The sequence below is a fragment of the Citrus sinensis genome, chromosome 9, assembly GCF_022201045.2.
Source record: "Citrus sinensis cultivar Valencia sweet orange chromosome 9, DVS_A1.0, whole genome shotgun sequence".
Lineage (NCBI taxonomy): Eukaryota > Viridiplantae > Streptophyta > Magnoliopsida > Sapindales > Rutaceae > Citrus > Citrus sinensis.
In genome coordinates, this window is record NC_068564.1 from 31,960,535 (window position 1) to 31,976,096 (window position 15,562).

At 28.9% G+C, this 15,562-nt stretch overlaps 2 protein-coding genes across 2 annotated transcripts; both read left to right on the top strand.

Moving 5' to 3' along the window:
- The first annotated feature begins 9,205 nt into the window (after positions 1–9,205).
- LOC102611472 (defensin-like protein 182) lies at positions 9,206–9,899 on the top strand. Its single transcript, XM_025097153.2, has 2 exons — positions 9,206–9,289; positions 9,500–9,899. The coding sequence occupies exons 1-2, from the start codon at positions 9,235–9,237 to the stop codon at positions 9,832–9,834; spliced, it is 390 nt and encodes a 129-aa protein (XP_024952921.1). The 5' UTR covers positions 9,206–9,234; the 3' UTR covers positions 9,835–9,899.
- A 1,016-nt stretch (positions 9,900–10,915) lies between these two features.
- Positions 10,916–14,703, top strand: LOC102611189 (pentatricopeptide repeat-containing protein At2g34400). The gene is made up of 4 exons (XM_006474577.4): positions 10,916–11,842; positions 12,469–13,652; positions 14,044–14,134; positions 14,266–14,703. The coding sequence occupies exons 1-2, from the start codon at positions 10,950–10,952 to the stop codon at positions 13,316–13,318; spliced, it is 1,743 nt and encodes a 580-aa protein (XP_006474640.3). The 5' UTR covers positions 10,916–10,949; the 3' UTR covers positions 13,319–13,652; positions 14,044–14,134; positions 14,266–14,703.
- Positions 14,704–15,562: the final 859 nt, after the last annotated feature.

Here is a 15,562-nt window from a genome sequence, read left to right on the forward strand (position 1 = left end):
GCTGAATTCTAATTAAATTTATTTAACCCAATTCGTGTCTTAAAAATCAAAATAATATATATTCTTTGCTATATTTTGTTTCTCCTTTTGTATATAAAATCTGCATTGACCTTCCTTTTGTTAACTTGCAAATTTGAATTAAATTTCTACTTCTGAAGTATCAAAATCGAAAACAAGTTCAGAGAAATTCAATAAAATGGCTAGGTTTTTTATTTCAACAATTTTACTTCCGTTCATTAATCTCAGTGTTGCAGTAGTTGCGTGTTGCTTTTCAATTTTTTATTTTGTCAAATATGCCATTATATAAAGTGGAAAAAACAAATCCTACTAATATTTTCACTAATTTTAGTCTCATGTTTCACGGGAAAAAACTTGTGAGTCTCACTTTAAATATTATTGTTAAAACTTTTATCTATCACCTCAATTAGACTTCTAAGCCAAACTCAAACAATTTTTCAAACATTCAGTGTTAATCATGATTGTTTAAAAAGTTAATTTACTACTAAGTATGAATATTTTCAATGACTTTTGCCAATTTACCCATGCTCATGCTCAAGGATTTTGTGGTACTATTGGTTCCCTATCTTTTTGTCAATGCATCAATTGATATCTAAATTACGTCTTAAAAGATCACGTAATGTTAATTGATTGGTGTGGAATAAAAATGAAGAATATTATTATCCTTTATTATTATTTTTTTTTTGGTAATTGTTTTGTAGGAGAAATTTTAGTTAAGTTTTATCAAACACTTTTCTTGGTTAACAAGAAAGCAGAGAGAGAGAGAGAGAGAAGGATCTAGAGAGAGCAAATTTGAGAAAAATATGTCTTAAGAGTCATTAACTGATGAACTGTGATTGCAAGTGTTTATACAACTGTGTTTAGTAGCATCTGCTCACACCAAATATGAGAGTTAAAATAGCGCGGAACAATATGAAAGTTGCATGACTGATTGCTGACTCACATGCCGGCAGCTATATAACCAATTACAAAAATGATTAGGCAAATTAAACCATAGCATTAAATTAACAATTTTTTTTTTGTTTGAGAAATACTTTGTGAATTAAGTTCAATTAACAAGAAAAATATCAAGTTCAAAAGCTATGAGTATGGTACCTTATGGAAACCACACCCCATAGCTTGGAGCAATTAGATAGTTCTAGTTTATTGACTTTTAATAACTTTTTAATTATTTGATAATACTCGATTTGTGGAGTATGAAACTCTTAAGAAATTATAAATAGACTTCAATTTTAAAGAATCAAAAGTAAAAAGAGTGATAAATATCTTGGGATCACATGTTTATTCGAGACAGAAAAAAAGATTTTTAAAACAAGATTGAGCGGGGAAGAAGTTGAGGAAAATAATATTGGACAGATTCTAAAACAAATTGAGTGGTAAACTTGTAAAGAATGTTGTGACAATTCTATAAAAGTATAAAATATATTGGTGATTGCTAATTTTGTAAATACTACATGGTAATTTTGCGGACCGTTTACTATTATAATTAAAAAAAGGACAAAAAATTTTACAATTATGAGTTCGCAATTAGATGATAATAAGTCCTTTGAAAAAACTTGGTTGTTTTCATGTGTTTTCCTTAAGTCGTTTTAGGCTGGTATCAAAATGGGCCTAGGTCTTTTCTTGGCCCAAAGGTAACTAATCGGTCGAATCTGAACTTCTGTCTCGTTCTTATTGTACAAGGTGTGTGTTGCTTTTCCAATTTAAAAAAAGATAAAACCTCTCTTGCTATTATATGCTTCTTCTTCTTTCTTTTTTTTTTTTTTTTTTTTTTTCTCTTTAACATATTTTCAAATATTCTTGTTAATAGAAGAAAGTAGTTGTTTTGTGATTGGAGTACATTTCAAAGTCTTGACGTCAAAGAGGTAGAGGATTATTGTGAAAATTATTAAGAGCCCTTATTGATATGCTTAGTACCGAGGGACAACTATACTCCAAGTGAACCTCCGCCGTCGCCACCATCGCCTCGATTGCCACAAAGAGAACGTAATATGGGATTAGGTCAGTTCGACGCCAAGTACTGCGACCAATGTTGTAATGACAAGTGTGTGCTAAACAATTTTCCAATGGTCAAGGATTTCCTTTGTGATGATATTGATTATGAATGTTTACGTCAATGTGCGTACGATTGATAAATTTTTCTTCAGTCAGCATCACGTAATGTCAATTGATTGGTACCGGATTAATTAGAGAATAAATATTGGGTTATTTCCATCTAACCCCCAAAATTTCAACATTTTCCACCGCTCATCCACACTTTTCGACATTTTTCACTGCACACCTAATTCCGTTAATTTGACCGTTATTTTTAACGGAGCTATTTGAAAGTTAATGAAATGTCTGAAATACCCCTTATCTTGAATTAAAAAAAATTAAATGAGATAAAATGTTAATCCAATAATTAATATTTACATTAAAAATTCTTAATTAAAAGTAATTAATAATAATCCCATTAATTAATTTATCAAATAAATTTAATTTATCATTATCAAATAATATTTAGGGCATCAACTTCCAAATTTGCCCTTTGACCGTTAGAATAAATGGTCAAATTAACGGATTGGGGTGTGGATTGAGCATTGTTGAAACATTTGGGTGCACGGTGGAATATGTTGAAACATTTGGGGGCAGGACGGAATTAACCCATAAATATTTTCTTTTCTTTTTTTTAAAGTAAATTATTTCTAGAGACTTTACGTTGTTTTTTTTTTTAAATAATTCAAAAAATTAATATAGTGGTTGCGCATCACTATCACTATTTTTGTTTTTTTGGGAGATTGGCCGATCTTGATTATGTTGGTGGTTTTGCAATGTGTAATTTTAACGGGTCCGCTTATAATACAGCCACTGCATGCCATACAGCCGTTTTTATTTTTTATTTTGAAACCTATTCCCCGTTGGATTGCTTATAAAAGCAATCCAACGGCTTTTATTTTTTATGCATGAAACCTGCTACCGAACGAAAGAATTGGAAGTGGGAACTGGCAAATATCAGTAGCAATTATCACATAGCTACAATCAATTTTATCTAAATATCTAAATTATCAATTTAAATTAGGAAAATTTCAAAGACACCCTCCTCAGCATGAAAATTTTGAATTTTCTTATGGCTGAAAAAATTACTTTCAAACATGTAATGTCTATATTAGTGAGAATAATATTTATATTAGTGTAAACTAAGTATTTTTTTTCTTATTTTCCATTTAACTATTGGATAGTTTTCAAATAATTATAATTATTCATAGTACCAAATATCCTTATTAATCATCAAATATTGTTATTCTCAATATTAGTTGAAATAGTGACTAATATTAATGGTTTAAATTTGTACTGTATACAAGGCATATATAATGTACCATATATTTGATATTTGGATTATACTCACAAAGTTTCTCTTACACAAATTACTTCATACAAATTTATCACAAATTAATTAAATTATTGCATACTTTGTTTAAATTTTTTTATTTTGCTACATTATTAAATTATTGCATGTAACATATTTGATCTTGAGTTATTACTAGTACTATCATTAATGATAGTTAAGAGAAAATGAGAATTACCTCCTACTGCCCCCCCCCCCCAAGTTATAATAACGTTAGCTTTATATATCATTTTACTATTCTACCCCTAATCTTACTGTTAGCTATAAAATTTAAATATTTTAAAAATACAAATTAAGTAAAATAACTTATATCCTTAATGATCAAATTTTATTTTATAATAAATTGTAAATTATAGAGAAAAATTACAAGTGGGGAAAATATCCCTAATAGTTGTAAATTATCCATTTAAATTGGAATAACATTTGGTTATATATATCCACAATATGTGCGTGTGTGTGTGTGTGAAGTAATTTTTCTCGATAATTTATTATTAAATTTATTTAATCATTAGGGTTATATAAGTCATTTCACTTTATTTATACTCTAAAAATATTTAAATTTTATGGTTAACATCAAAACTTTGTGTCAAATAGTACAATGATATATAAAGCTAACACAGTTAGAGTTGTAGGAGAATTTGAACTTATTTTAAAACATGAGAGGGTTTTTCGTTTTACTAAACAACAAAGGATAATCTTTGTTTTTTTTATATTGTTAATAACTGTCATTATAGTAATTATTATTATGATTAAACTAAATTCAGCTTATGATATTTTTTACGATATTATATATTTTTAATGAAATGTCTTGTATAGTCTATATGATTTTATTTTCTATAATAATAAAATTTTTAATAATGTGTATATATATAGTCCAATTGAATGTATTTTTCTAAAGTGTGTATAATTTGATTTTATTTTTTAACCCCGCTTGAAAACCACTCAATCAAGTCAACAAGGTACAATTTGTTAAAAATTAAATTTTTAATAATATCAAGCATAATTTTTTAGGTATTATTACAATAATTGTTATTGACATTGTATTGTACCCTTAACTAAATTAACAATGTAACTAGAAAACTATAATTTCAGTGCAACACTGAGAATTAAATAATTTAGGGAAAAAGATACCTACACCCCCGAGATTTGGAAAAATGATCATATAAAACCTCATGTTTTCACCGAGGGACCCTAAGACCCCTTTGACTATAATACAATTTGGATTTATTGATTCAAAAAAATTGACTTTTAGATTTTTAATAAGTACAAATATAATTTAAATAGTTTAATTTGTCTAATAAATTAATAATATTAAAATATTTTTAATATATAAAATAATTTTTAAAATGTAAATTATGATATTTATTTTAATTATATATTTTTATTTGTTAGAAAATTTTAAATAAATCTTTAGGTTAAATAGATTTTATAATTAATAAAATATATCTCATGTATTAATAGTATTCAAATTTTGTATACAATATTGAAAATAATTTAAATTTTTAAATATTTATTTTAATATTATGTTCCTATTTATTAAAAAAATTTAGCTTAATATAATATAAGATTGTAAAGTACTAAAATATTTTTTATATATTAATTATTTTAAAATGTATATATTGTTACATTTATTTTAATATTATATTTCTACTTATTATAAAACTTTAGAGTCAATTTTTTTGAATTAATAAAGTCAAAAAGCATTATAGTTAAAAGGGGTTTTAGTGTCTCTTAGTGAAAACTCAGGGATCTACATGATCATTTTCCCAAGCCTTGGGAAGCGACCTTTTCATTATTTACGCTTAATTGCATATGTGATTATATGATTTAAGTATAATAATTAAAATTTTAAAGTATAATATATTAATTTGAGTAATACTCACTTATAAAATAGATATTATATAATTCGAGTAGTAATCAATGAAAAATATGATGTATAATCAATTATTACAAATTTATAACACTATTAGTTTACAATGAAATAAATTATCACTAAAATATAATAATTGAAAATAAGGCAACATCAATTAAGGTATAAATTACGTATCCAACTATATAAGTATAATGTTAAATAAATTTAATTTTTATGACTCATAAAAAACTATTGCAATTTGGAGCAATAAATAAATAGTTTTAAAATTGTAGTCAACATTATTGTTAAATTATAAGGTTGAATTTATCTGTAAGAGAAAATTTTCCTTTTAATACTTAATTGAGGAAGCAAAATTAATGTTTTAATATATTTTCTTTTTTCTTGATTGCATTAATTTCCTAATGTGTTTTTTATATAAAATATTGTTTAATTTGAAATGCATTTACTGTGCTTAAAGCATTAATTAAAGATAAATAAATGGTGACTTAGTTGAATTGGATTCAAAGTAAATGCTAATTTGTAAATTTTAAAATTTCAATATAAAAATTAATTTTCACTATTCCTGTGATAATCATATAATAAATTAATAAATAAATAATTTGTTTTATCTTAAACATTTGAAAAATAAAAATTTGAGCTGTACAAATTGCATATGCAATTGTTAAAAATGAAATTTTGGTTGAAGTGATGAGATATCAAAGAATTTATTTTGGAAAGAAAATGAGTACAATTAATTTGAGTTAATAAAATAGGCATATCTATAATGATCAAAAGCTCAAGTATAAATAAGTTGAGTTTAAGAAATCTCATGAAATCAAGAAGATTAAAAAGAAAAACAAAATGTTCCAACATAATTAGATTAGGTAAGTTCCTAATCTTTTAACTTACAATGTTGATTGTAGTTTATAGAAAATTGAATAGGGGTTAAATAGTGAAATTTTAATATATTGTTGTAAGTTGATATTTACTAAAATAAGAGGAGTAAAGTGAGATTCACCTTAATAATATTATTTGTTTTTCGTAATAAAGGTACCTTTGAATTTTATAATATCAACTTGGAATTTAACCAATAATGTTGAAACATAACATAGGCACTGAGAACTTGAAACACAAAAGTAGTGAACTAATTAATTGAAGTAATTGAACCCATAAGTGAGAAAGTTTAACCAAAATATGGAACTTATCTAACCATATATAAAATCTAAAAAGTAAATTTGGTATCTAACCCAATTTATTAAAATCTTACATAAGTAATCGGAATATTCAACACAATACTAGTGAAATTATTACTTGAAACTCATGTACCAATAAAGGAGAAAGTTTAACCAAAAGTAGGGAGTAGTCCAACGAGAAATGAAATTTACTTATAATTTAACCCAAAATATTGTTACTTAACGAATTTAATAGAAATATTAAACACAAAACTCATGGATTGAAAAGTTGAAATATATTAACCTATAATTGAGAAAGATTAACCAAAAATAGGGATTAGTCCAACCAAAAATAAAATCTTACAAAATATATTTAATATATAACCCAAATTATTTGAATCTTAACTAAATAATAGGAACACTCAACATAAAACTAGTGGAATTATTAGTTGAAATAAATGAACCTATATGAGAGAAAATTTAACCAAAATCAGGAAAATTATCCAATGAGAAATAATATATACTTGGAATTTAACCCAAAATATTGGTATTTAACGATTTTAGTAGGAATACTAAACACAAAACTAGTGGATTGAAAAGTTGAAGCATATAAGGCTATAGTTGAGAAAGATTAACCAAATTAGGAACCAATAGAACCAAAAATAAATTTTTACAAAGTAAAATTAGTATTTAGCCCAAATTATTAAAATCTTACCTCGATAATAAGAAGATTCAACACAAAATCACTGGAATTATTAGTTGAAATATATGAAACCATAATGGAGAAAGTTTAACCAAAATAAGGAACTATTCCGACGAGAAATAAAATTTACTTGGATTTAACCTAAAATATTGATTTTTAATGATTTTAGTAGGAATAATAAACACAAAACTAATGGATTGAAAAGTTGAAATATATTAACCTTAAATTGAGAAAATTTAACCAAAATTTGATACAAATCCAACCAAAAATTAAACGCTACAAAGTAATTTGGTACTTAACCCAAATAATTAAAATCTTACCTAGATAATGGGAACATTCAACACAAAGCTAGTGAAATTATTAGCTGAAACCCTTATACCAATAAGAGAGAGAGCTTAACCAAAATTAGGAACTCATCCTAGGAGAACTGAAATTTACTTGTAATTTAACCCAAAATATTGGTATTTAATGAAGTTAGTTGGAACATTAAACACAAAACTAGTGGATTGAAAAATTGAAATAAATGAACCAATAAATGAGAAAGACTAACCGAAATTAGAGACATACAAAATAAACTTGAAACATCCACCCATTAAATTGGTATTTAACCAAAAAATTGGAATATAATTATTTTTATAATTTCTTAACATTTATTTATGTTAAAAAAAATTTAAAATATTTTTCTCATTTAATTGGTTTTTTATGTTTCAGATTTAAATTTTTCATATTTTTTTTCATTTTACTATATTTTTTTAAGCATTAAAAATAAATTTTAAAAATTATTTAATGAACAACCGGTAAAATTTGTTCTAGTTTTTGGCAGCGGCTGTATAAGATACAGCCCTGCACTGTAAGATGACTCGTAATTTAACACAAATTTTCGAGTCTGACAAACATTTGTTACAGTGAAATTCTAGATTTTAGTCCGTATATCCAACAACGGGTGTAAAAAACTTTCATATTTTAAAAATTAACATTGTATCAATCTTTTTATTATTATTTTATATTGTATCTCTATCATTTCTTTTTTAATTATTTCCAAATTCCCCTCCATCATCTCTTTTTAATTATTTCCAAATTAATTCCAATTAACATCAATGGAGACGTCTTAGTTCTTAACTTTCAATGAGGCTATTGGGTGGCATTTTTTCTCTCTTGTACTTACTCCATAAGGTTACTTGAAAGAGAAATTACTTACCATCCACCTATTTATTTTGTTTTTTTTTAAAATACACAAAACACTTTTTTTTTTAATGCGCCACTTGAAGTTAGTCTTTTATTGTACTTGTTCACTTTCGTCTAATCTCTGTTAATGGATTTAACAGAATATAAATGAAATGACATTTTCGTCCCCTCAAAGGAAAATTATAATTTAACCCAAAATAAATGGAAATTGGAGATAAATTGGTTGGATTTAAAAATTTTCAAGCAACAAAGTTAAACACGAAGGTGGATACTAGAAACTGGAGGAAAATAGTATTTGTTGCTTGCTAGACTTAGAAAATTTGTATTTATTTTTTTCTTTTTTATTTGAGTTAAACGACGTCGGTTTTCTTTTTTTTTTTTTAATTTTCAAATCGCGTTAAATGACATCGTTTCTCTCTTTTGTTTAAAAAATAAAACAACATAATTTTAGGTATTCAAATGAAATGTCCATTTTACCCCTCTGACGTCAGCAACGTTCTAATAGCGGTTAGATGGAAGTGGACGAGTGCAATAAGAGGCTAACTTCAGGTGGCACACTAAAAAAGAAAAAAATGTTTGTGTATTTTTTAAAAAAGGCAAAACAAACAGGCGGACGGTAAATAATTTCCCTACTTGAAACTAAAAAACAAAACAAATCCTTTCATGTGTGACAGTTGATTTTAGACCCCAAATATCGAAATCTAATTACATGCTTACTATATTTGAGTCTTCTTTCCTAATTTTCATTCATAACTGAGATTCAACAATATTACAGAGCTACTATATATATAAAAAGAAAGAAAGATTGCATATACCTTCCCTAAGTTACTAGCAAATTTTATTTAAATAAGTGTAGTCACCTGAAAATATATCAAAATCGAAAAAAGAAGTTGAGATCTTGTCTTGTGCTCTGAATATAATGGCCAAGATTATTGTCTCAAATTTTATCCTTTTCTTCATTCTCCTTGCATTAGGTAAGTAAATACAAGTTGCATTATCTATTTCCCAATAATGCTTAAATGAAGTTTTTTTTTTCCCTCGTATATATACCCAACACTTTTGAAAAACATAATTCTTCAAATATTGTCAAACTATTTTCCCTGTATCATATTACAATAAAATTTGATTTTTTGATTATATCTTTCAGTTACTAATTCAATTAATCAATTTACGTGGAAATGTAGTGCATACCATCAAGGGAGATACGTGCCAAGAAGGCTTGGGTCAATGTGGCGCTAGCAATGACTGTGATTTACAATGTAAAACTAGGCACGCTGGTCAAGGCCAAGGCTCTTGCGACCGCACCATTCAGCCTCCATTGTGCACATGCTTTTACCCTTGTGGCTCTCCGTCGAAACGGCCGCCATCGCCCAAAAAGTGCACCGCCGGTTTAGGTGCATGTGATCAGTGCCGCGACCTATGTTGCAACGGCAAGTGTGCGGCTCAGTTTAAAGGTGGTCAAGGATTTTGTGATAATATTGGTGCCCAATATTTGTGTCAATGTACATATGATTGCTAAATTACGAGCAACCATATATGCGTCTTAAGCATCATAGAATTACAATTCAATAAAATTTGAGAATATATTTGTTTAAACTAAACGTTGAAATCTTTCTTCTTCTTTTTTTTTAGTTTTTTGTCATGAAAATGAATTAGCGTCAAATTAATGAAGACGGAGAGTGAGTTAATTTTATTATGCATGGCCATAAATTGAATTATAAATAACTTTTATTTGAAAATTCTTTCAAATGTACATTTTTATTCTTCCAATTTGAAGATCTTACTTAGGCAGTGAAGTTGTCAATTTAAAAGAGAAACAAATTCTTTCCTGTAATTGAGATTTTAGCCCTCAAAATATTGAATTAATGCAGAGATTTTAATTAGCTATTATCTTACATACAAGTCAAAAAATAAAATAGTATTCTTGCTATGTAAAGCATTACCGGATATTCACGTCTAGAAATTTAGTAATATTACTAAAATATAGTGTTCTTTTTTATCTTCTATTTAGTCTCCGTTAATTACCTAGATTTCAACATGAAGAAGTACGGGTATAATAGGAAGTTGGATGTACCTTTCTTAGTTACTTACAAAATTTTTATTTAATGACAAATTTTAAATGGTACTTTAACTTTCAATATCTATTATTAAATTGTATGAATCAATAACTCAAAATTTATGTCAAAATTTTAAATAAGAAAATTTAAATTAAGATATCACCTCCCCTTATATATAATATATAATTAAAATCGAAAACAAGGTGCGAACTCAATAAAATGGCCAAAGTAGTTGTTTATGTGAAAATAGGCAAGCTGGCACCGCCTTTCTGGATGGGGTGCCAGCAATTTTCAACATTCAAATATTTGAATGTTGTAAATTTAAACTTGTAAATTTAAAGAGGTGGGGTTTCTACGAGGACTGCCCAGGGGTGTCAGAAGTAGATGTCAATTTCAAATTGTTGCAACATTCATAAGATTATTTTTTGGGCCCATTTAAAGGTCCGTTTGAGAAAATTATTATGAATAAATCTTAGGTCAATATGATGTTCTCAAAGTTATGCTACACTACACTACAATTACAAATACACCCTCGGCGGGCTTTATTTTTGTTTCATGGCACGTTGCCATACATGTAATGGAAATAATGCTTCTTCGAGCAAAAGCTTATTCCCGCCATCTTGCCTTTACCGAACTTAACGACCCAAGTCTTCTAAGAGAAAAACTCCTATCCCTCTTGAAAAAATGTCCATCCACAAAAACAGTGCAACAAATTCACACTCAAATGCTGATAAATTTTATACAAAAACCCAACTTCCTTCTTATCAGAATCATTGATCTTAAAGACTTCAATTACGCTTCCCTTCTCTTTCACCAAATCTCGAGACCCAATGAGTACGCTTTCAATGTAATGATCCGCGGGTTGACAACTGCGTGGCAAAAATACTCTCATTCTCTTAAACTCTATTACCAAATGAAACGTTTGGGCTTAAAACCAGATAATTTTACGTACCCGTTTGTGTTTATATCGTGTGCGAATCTTTTGGCGTTGAATCATGGGGTTTCTGTTCATTCATCGGTGTTTAAGATTGGACTGGATGAGGACGATCACGTGAGTCATTCTTTGATTACTATGTATGCGAGGTGTGGTAAATTGGATAGTGCGCGTAAGGTGTTTGATGAAATTAGAGAGAGAGATTTGGTGTCGTGGAATTCGATGATTTCGGGGTATTCGAAGATGGGTTATGCGAAGGAAGCAGTAGAGTTGTTTGGGAGAATGAGGGAGGAGGAGTTTTTGCCAGATGAAATTACGTTAGTGAGCGTTCTTGGATCGTGTGGGGACTTGGGGGATTTAGTGTTGGGTAAGTGGGTGGAGGGGTTTGTGGTGAAGAATAAGATGGACTTGAACTTTTATATGGGCTCTGCGTTAATTGATATGTATGGGAAGTGTGGGGCTTTAGTGTCTGCGAGGCAGGTCTTTGATGCGATGGTTAATAAAGATGTAGTTACATGGAATGCAATGATCACAGCGTAAGTGATTCTTGTTTGCACTTGCTTTACTATTTTATGTTTTAAAATCATCTCTGAAGGAAACATTGGCTTAGATTCATCTGCACAGCTTTGACTAATTGGAGAGCTTTTGCCCAACTGATGACTTAGCTTTTCTCTTCAGAATGACTGTCTTTGCTAATGTTTAGATATGTCAATGAGAAAGATGATTAGTATTTGAAGATCTGTTGATTTTTGCTGAAAATCAAATTGATTTGACATCTTAGAGTTCCTCGCTGATTGATGAACGTGGAAAGAAAAATTTCTCTTGCTTAGATTTTGGTGCGCAAAATGTGATTGATTATCTTGAAATAATGGCTTTTCTCATTTCCTCCTTATTGATTATATTGAAATATGAAATTTTACCTAGTAAACAATTTTAGAAGCATTGTGCTAAGATGATGGAACTTGACTTGGATTGGCTCTGTTACAACATCATCGATATAATTTTCGTAAGAATGCGATTCCTGACGGGCAACACTGACTGTCTTTGCATCATATTTTTACATGTATGCATATTTTTTCTTTTTTAACATATGAATCTTCTATGCAGTAACTATATTTTATTGGTTTCTGTGCTTAGTAACTGTTTATTTGACGTAAGACAGATATGCACAAAATGGCTTGTCGAATGAAGCAATAATGCTGTTCAATCGCATGAAATACGCTGGAGTTAATCCAGATAAAATTACATTGATAGGAGTACTATCTGCATGTGCCTCTATTGGGGCTCTTGATTTGGGGAAGTGGGTTGATAAATATGCGTCACAAAGAGGCCTACGACATGACATATTTGTTGCTACTGCTTTAATTGACATGCATGCTAAGTGTGGGAGCATAGATGATGCACTAAAAGTTTTTGAAGACATGCCTGTAACAAATGAGGTCTCTTGGAATGCCATGATTTCGGCACTTGCTTTTAATGGACGAGCCCATGAGGCATTGTTACTGTTCGAGCGCATGTCTAAGGAGGGTGGGGCTGCCCGCCCAAACGATGTCACGTTTATAGGAGTACTTTCTGCATGTGTTCATGCTGGATTGGTTGATGAAGGTCGTCGATTGTTTGATTTGATGAGTTCATCATTTGGGTTAATCCCAAAGAGTGAGCATTACTCTTGCATGGTTGATCTTTATGCACGAGCTGGACATTTGTCTGAAGCTTGGGATTTTGTTGAGAGGATGCCTGAAAAAGTAGATGAGATTGTTCTAGGGGCTTTGCTTGGTGCATGTCAGAAGCAGAAAAATACTGATGTAAGTCAGCGGGTGATGCAACTGCTTCCGGAGATAGAATCTTCAAATTCTGGGAACTATGTTATCTCATCGAAAATATTTGCAAATTTGAAAATGTGGGATGACTCGGCAAAGATGAGGGCTTTGATGAGAGAGAAGGGTGTCAGTAAGACTCCTGGTTGTAGCTGGATTGGAATTGATGATCCGAAGCAGTCTAATTGGAAATAGTTAAAATGCTCATACTTTTTTGGAAAAGAACTCTTGAGTCTGTTTGAATGACAAAGAAAAAGTGCCAAAATTTTGATAAAATCTTTCATTCTATATATGGCTGGTACCTGGGCAAAGAAGAACAGCCATATTGTCCTCCAGTCACCAAGCCTACAACTAAAACAATCATCACTAATGAATTTATTGCCAGGAGATTTTCTATAGAGTAACTCTCTATCCTTTGTTGTCATTGCATTCCTGAGGCAGCTACAGATTGGTAACTATAAATTTGAGGAGATTTTGACAATTTGTTGTCATCTGGAATCAATCATGATGTACACATTGCTTTTCTGAGGTAAACTGGTCTATCTTTTTCATTTGTTTTAAGTTACATGCAGTCTTGTTTCTTGTTTACTTTAAAATTGGTAAAGGAAACAGTTTTTGCAAGTTAATTTGTTTCTGGAGCTCTACTGTTTTTTCAATTGCATTACACTGCCTATAACGATGTTACTGTACAAATCTTATTCATGATAGAAAGAGAAAAAATGCATCAGAAAATACCCAAAAAAGGTGCCTGTTTGACAAAATGGGCTCTGATTTTGTTTTCAATGCTTACATCTATCTAATGTTATTATTTAAAAGAATTCCTGCCTCTTTATCTAGAAGGTGAAGTATGACGAGTAAGGTTCATTTAAATATAATAACTTCTTTGATTCAAAGTGCCTCTCAACCTTCTCTGTTTTCAGGTTCTGAATTCAGTCGTACAAAGAGTGATGTCATTGGAAGAGTAGATGTGGAATCCTAAAGGTCATTGAGCTGGATATTGAGATCCTCAAGGTAACTAAAGACTGCATTCAATTTCTTCAATCTGGCGTTAATTTGTCTGGTTACTTGTTACATGTTACTTTTATTTCAGTCTCATACTCTCATTACATGCACGCATTCTATTGAATAACTATATTTTGTAGGTATCATAAATCACATATCAAGCCATAATTTGTCAATGCCAGTGGTTCACTTTTTCTGCATCCAATGTCCAATGACAGGTTTGGCTCATTAACAAGAACAAAAGTTAGATCATCAACTTATGGATAATTTGAATCAAAATATCTATTCGTAATTAAAAATTTGTCCAATTGAGATGAAGGACCAGTTTTACCTGGATCCATCATTACAAATTTGATGAAGGGGTTTGCCTGTGGTCAATGCTACAGATGTTGATAGTTGCTCTCTATAGAATCTAATCTTTGATGAGCAAGATCTCACATACATGAGCTTGCCGCTGATGTACTTGTGATTTCATCTTTAGTTGCCCGATGGAATTTGGGATGTATAACCTTACCTATGCAATAATGTGGTTTATTTTCTACCAGTTTAAATGTTTAGGGCTAACAATTATTTTAAGATATGTTTGGAATTAAAATGCGTGATATAAGTGAGTGGATGCATGATTAATAAATATTTAGTTGTAAAGTAAAAGTGAATGTTTACAGAATAATTTATCAGTATTGTTTTAAAATTAAGAAAAATGATACTTGCACTCTCAAGGTTTGGGAAAAATATTCATAAAGACCCCCCAAGTTTTTAATAAGAGGCATCAAGACCCTCTTTTGACCATAATATCTTTGACTTTATAAAACAAAAAAAAAAATTGACCCCAAAATTTTATAATAAATAGATATGTGACATTAAAATAATAGTAATAATAATATATTTAAAAATATTTTTATATCCTTCGCTCTTGAATCTAAAACCATATCTGGTTTTGCCTCCCCTTAGAGCGACCCTTCCGAAACAACATTCTAGCAACTTCGTTTTCAGCCAGCGTTCTCAAATAAATAAATTAAAATTAAAATTATTTTGATTATTATTTAATATTAATAATAGGGATATATTTTGTTAATTGTAAAATCTATTTAACCTAAAGATTTATTTAAAATCTTCATAATAAATATAAATATATTATTAAAATAAATATAATAATTTAAATTTTTAATATTGATTTTAAATGTTAAAATTTTTTTTAGTCTACTAGATAGATTATATTGTTTATATTGAATTTGTATTAATTAAAAAGCATTAAAGTCAATCTTCTAATTATTAAATTTAAAGGATATTATGCTTAAAAAATGGAGTTTTGATATCTTCTTTTAAAAATTTAGAGATTTTTATAACTATTTTTCAAACTTTAAAAGTGTAAGTATTCCATTTTCTTTAAAATTAAAGAGACACAATAGTTATAAGCATAGCCCTTACTTATTTTGA

What these genes read in the sequence shown, in the direction of transcription:
- LOC102611472 (XM_025097153.2), top strand. Translation starts at nt 9,235, where the DNA reads ATGGCCAAGATTATTGTCTCAAATTTTATCCTTTTCTTCATTCTCCTT. An exon ending in CTTCATTCTCCTTGCATTAG is followed by an intron (nt 9,290 to 9,499) that starts GTAAGTAAATAC and finishes GTGGAAATGTAG; the next exon opens with TGCATACCATCAAGGGAGAT.
- LOC102611189 (XM_006474577.4), top strand. Translation starts at nt 10,950, where the DNA reads ATGGAAATAATGCTTCTTCGAGCAAAAGCTTATTCCCGCCATCTTGCC. An exon ending in TGGAATGCAATGATCACAGC is followed by an intron (nt 11,843 to 12,468) that starts GTAAGTGATTCT and finishes GACGTAAGACAG; the next exon opens with ATATGCACAAAATGGCTTGT.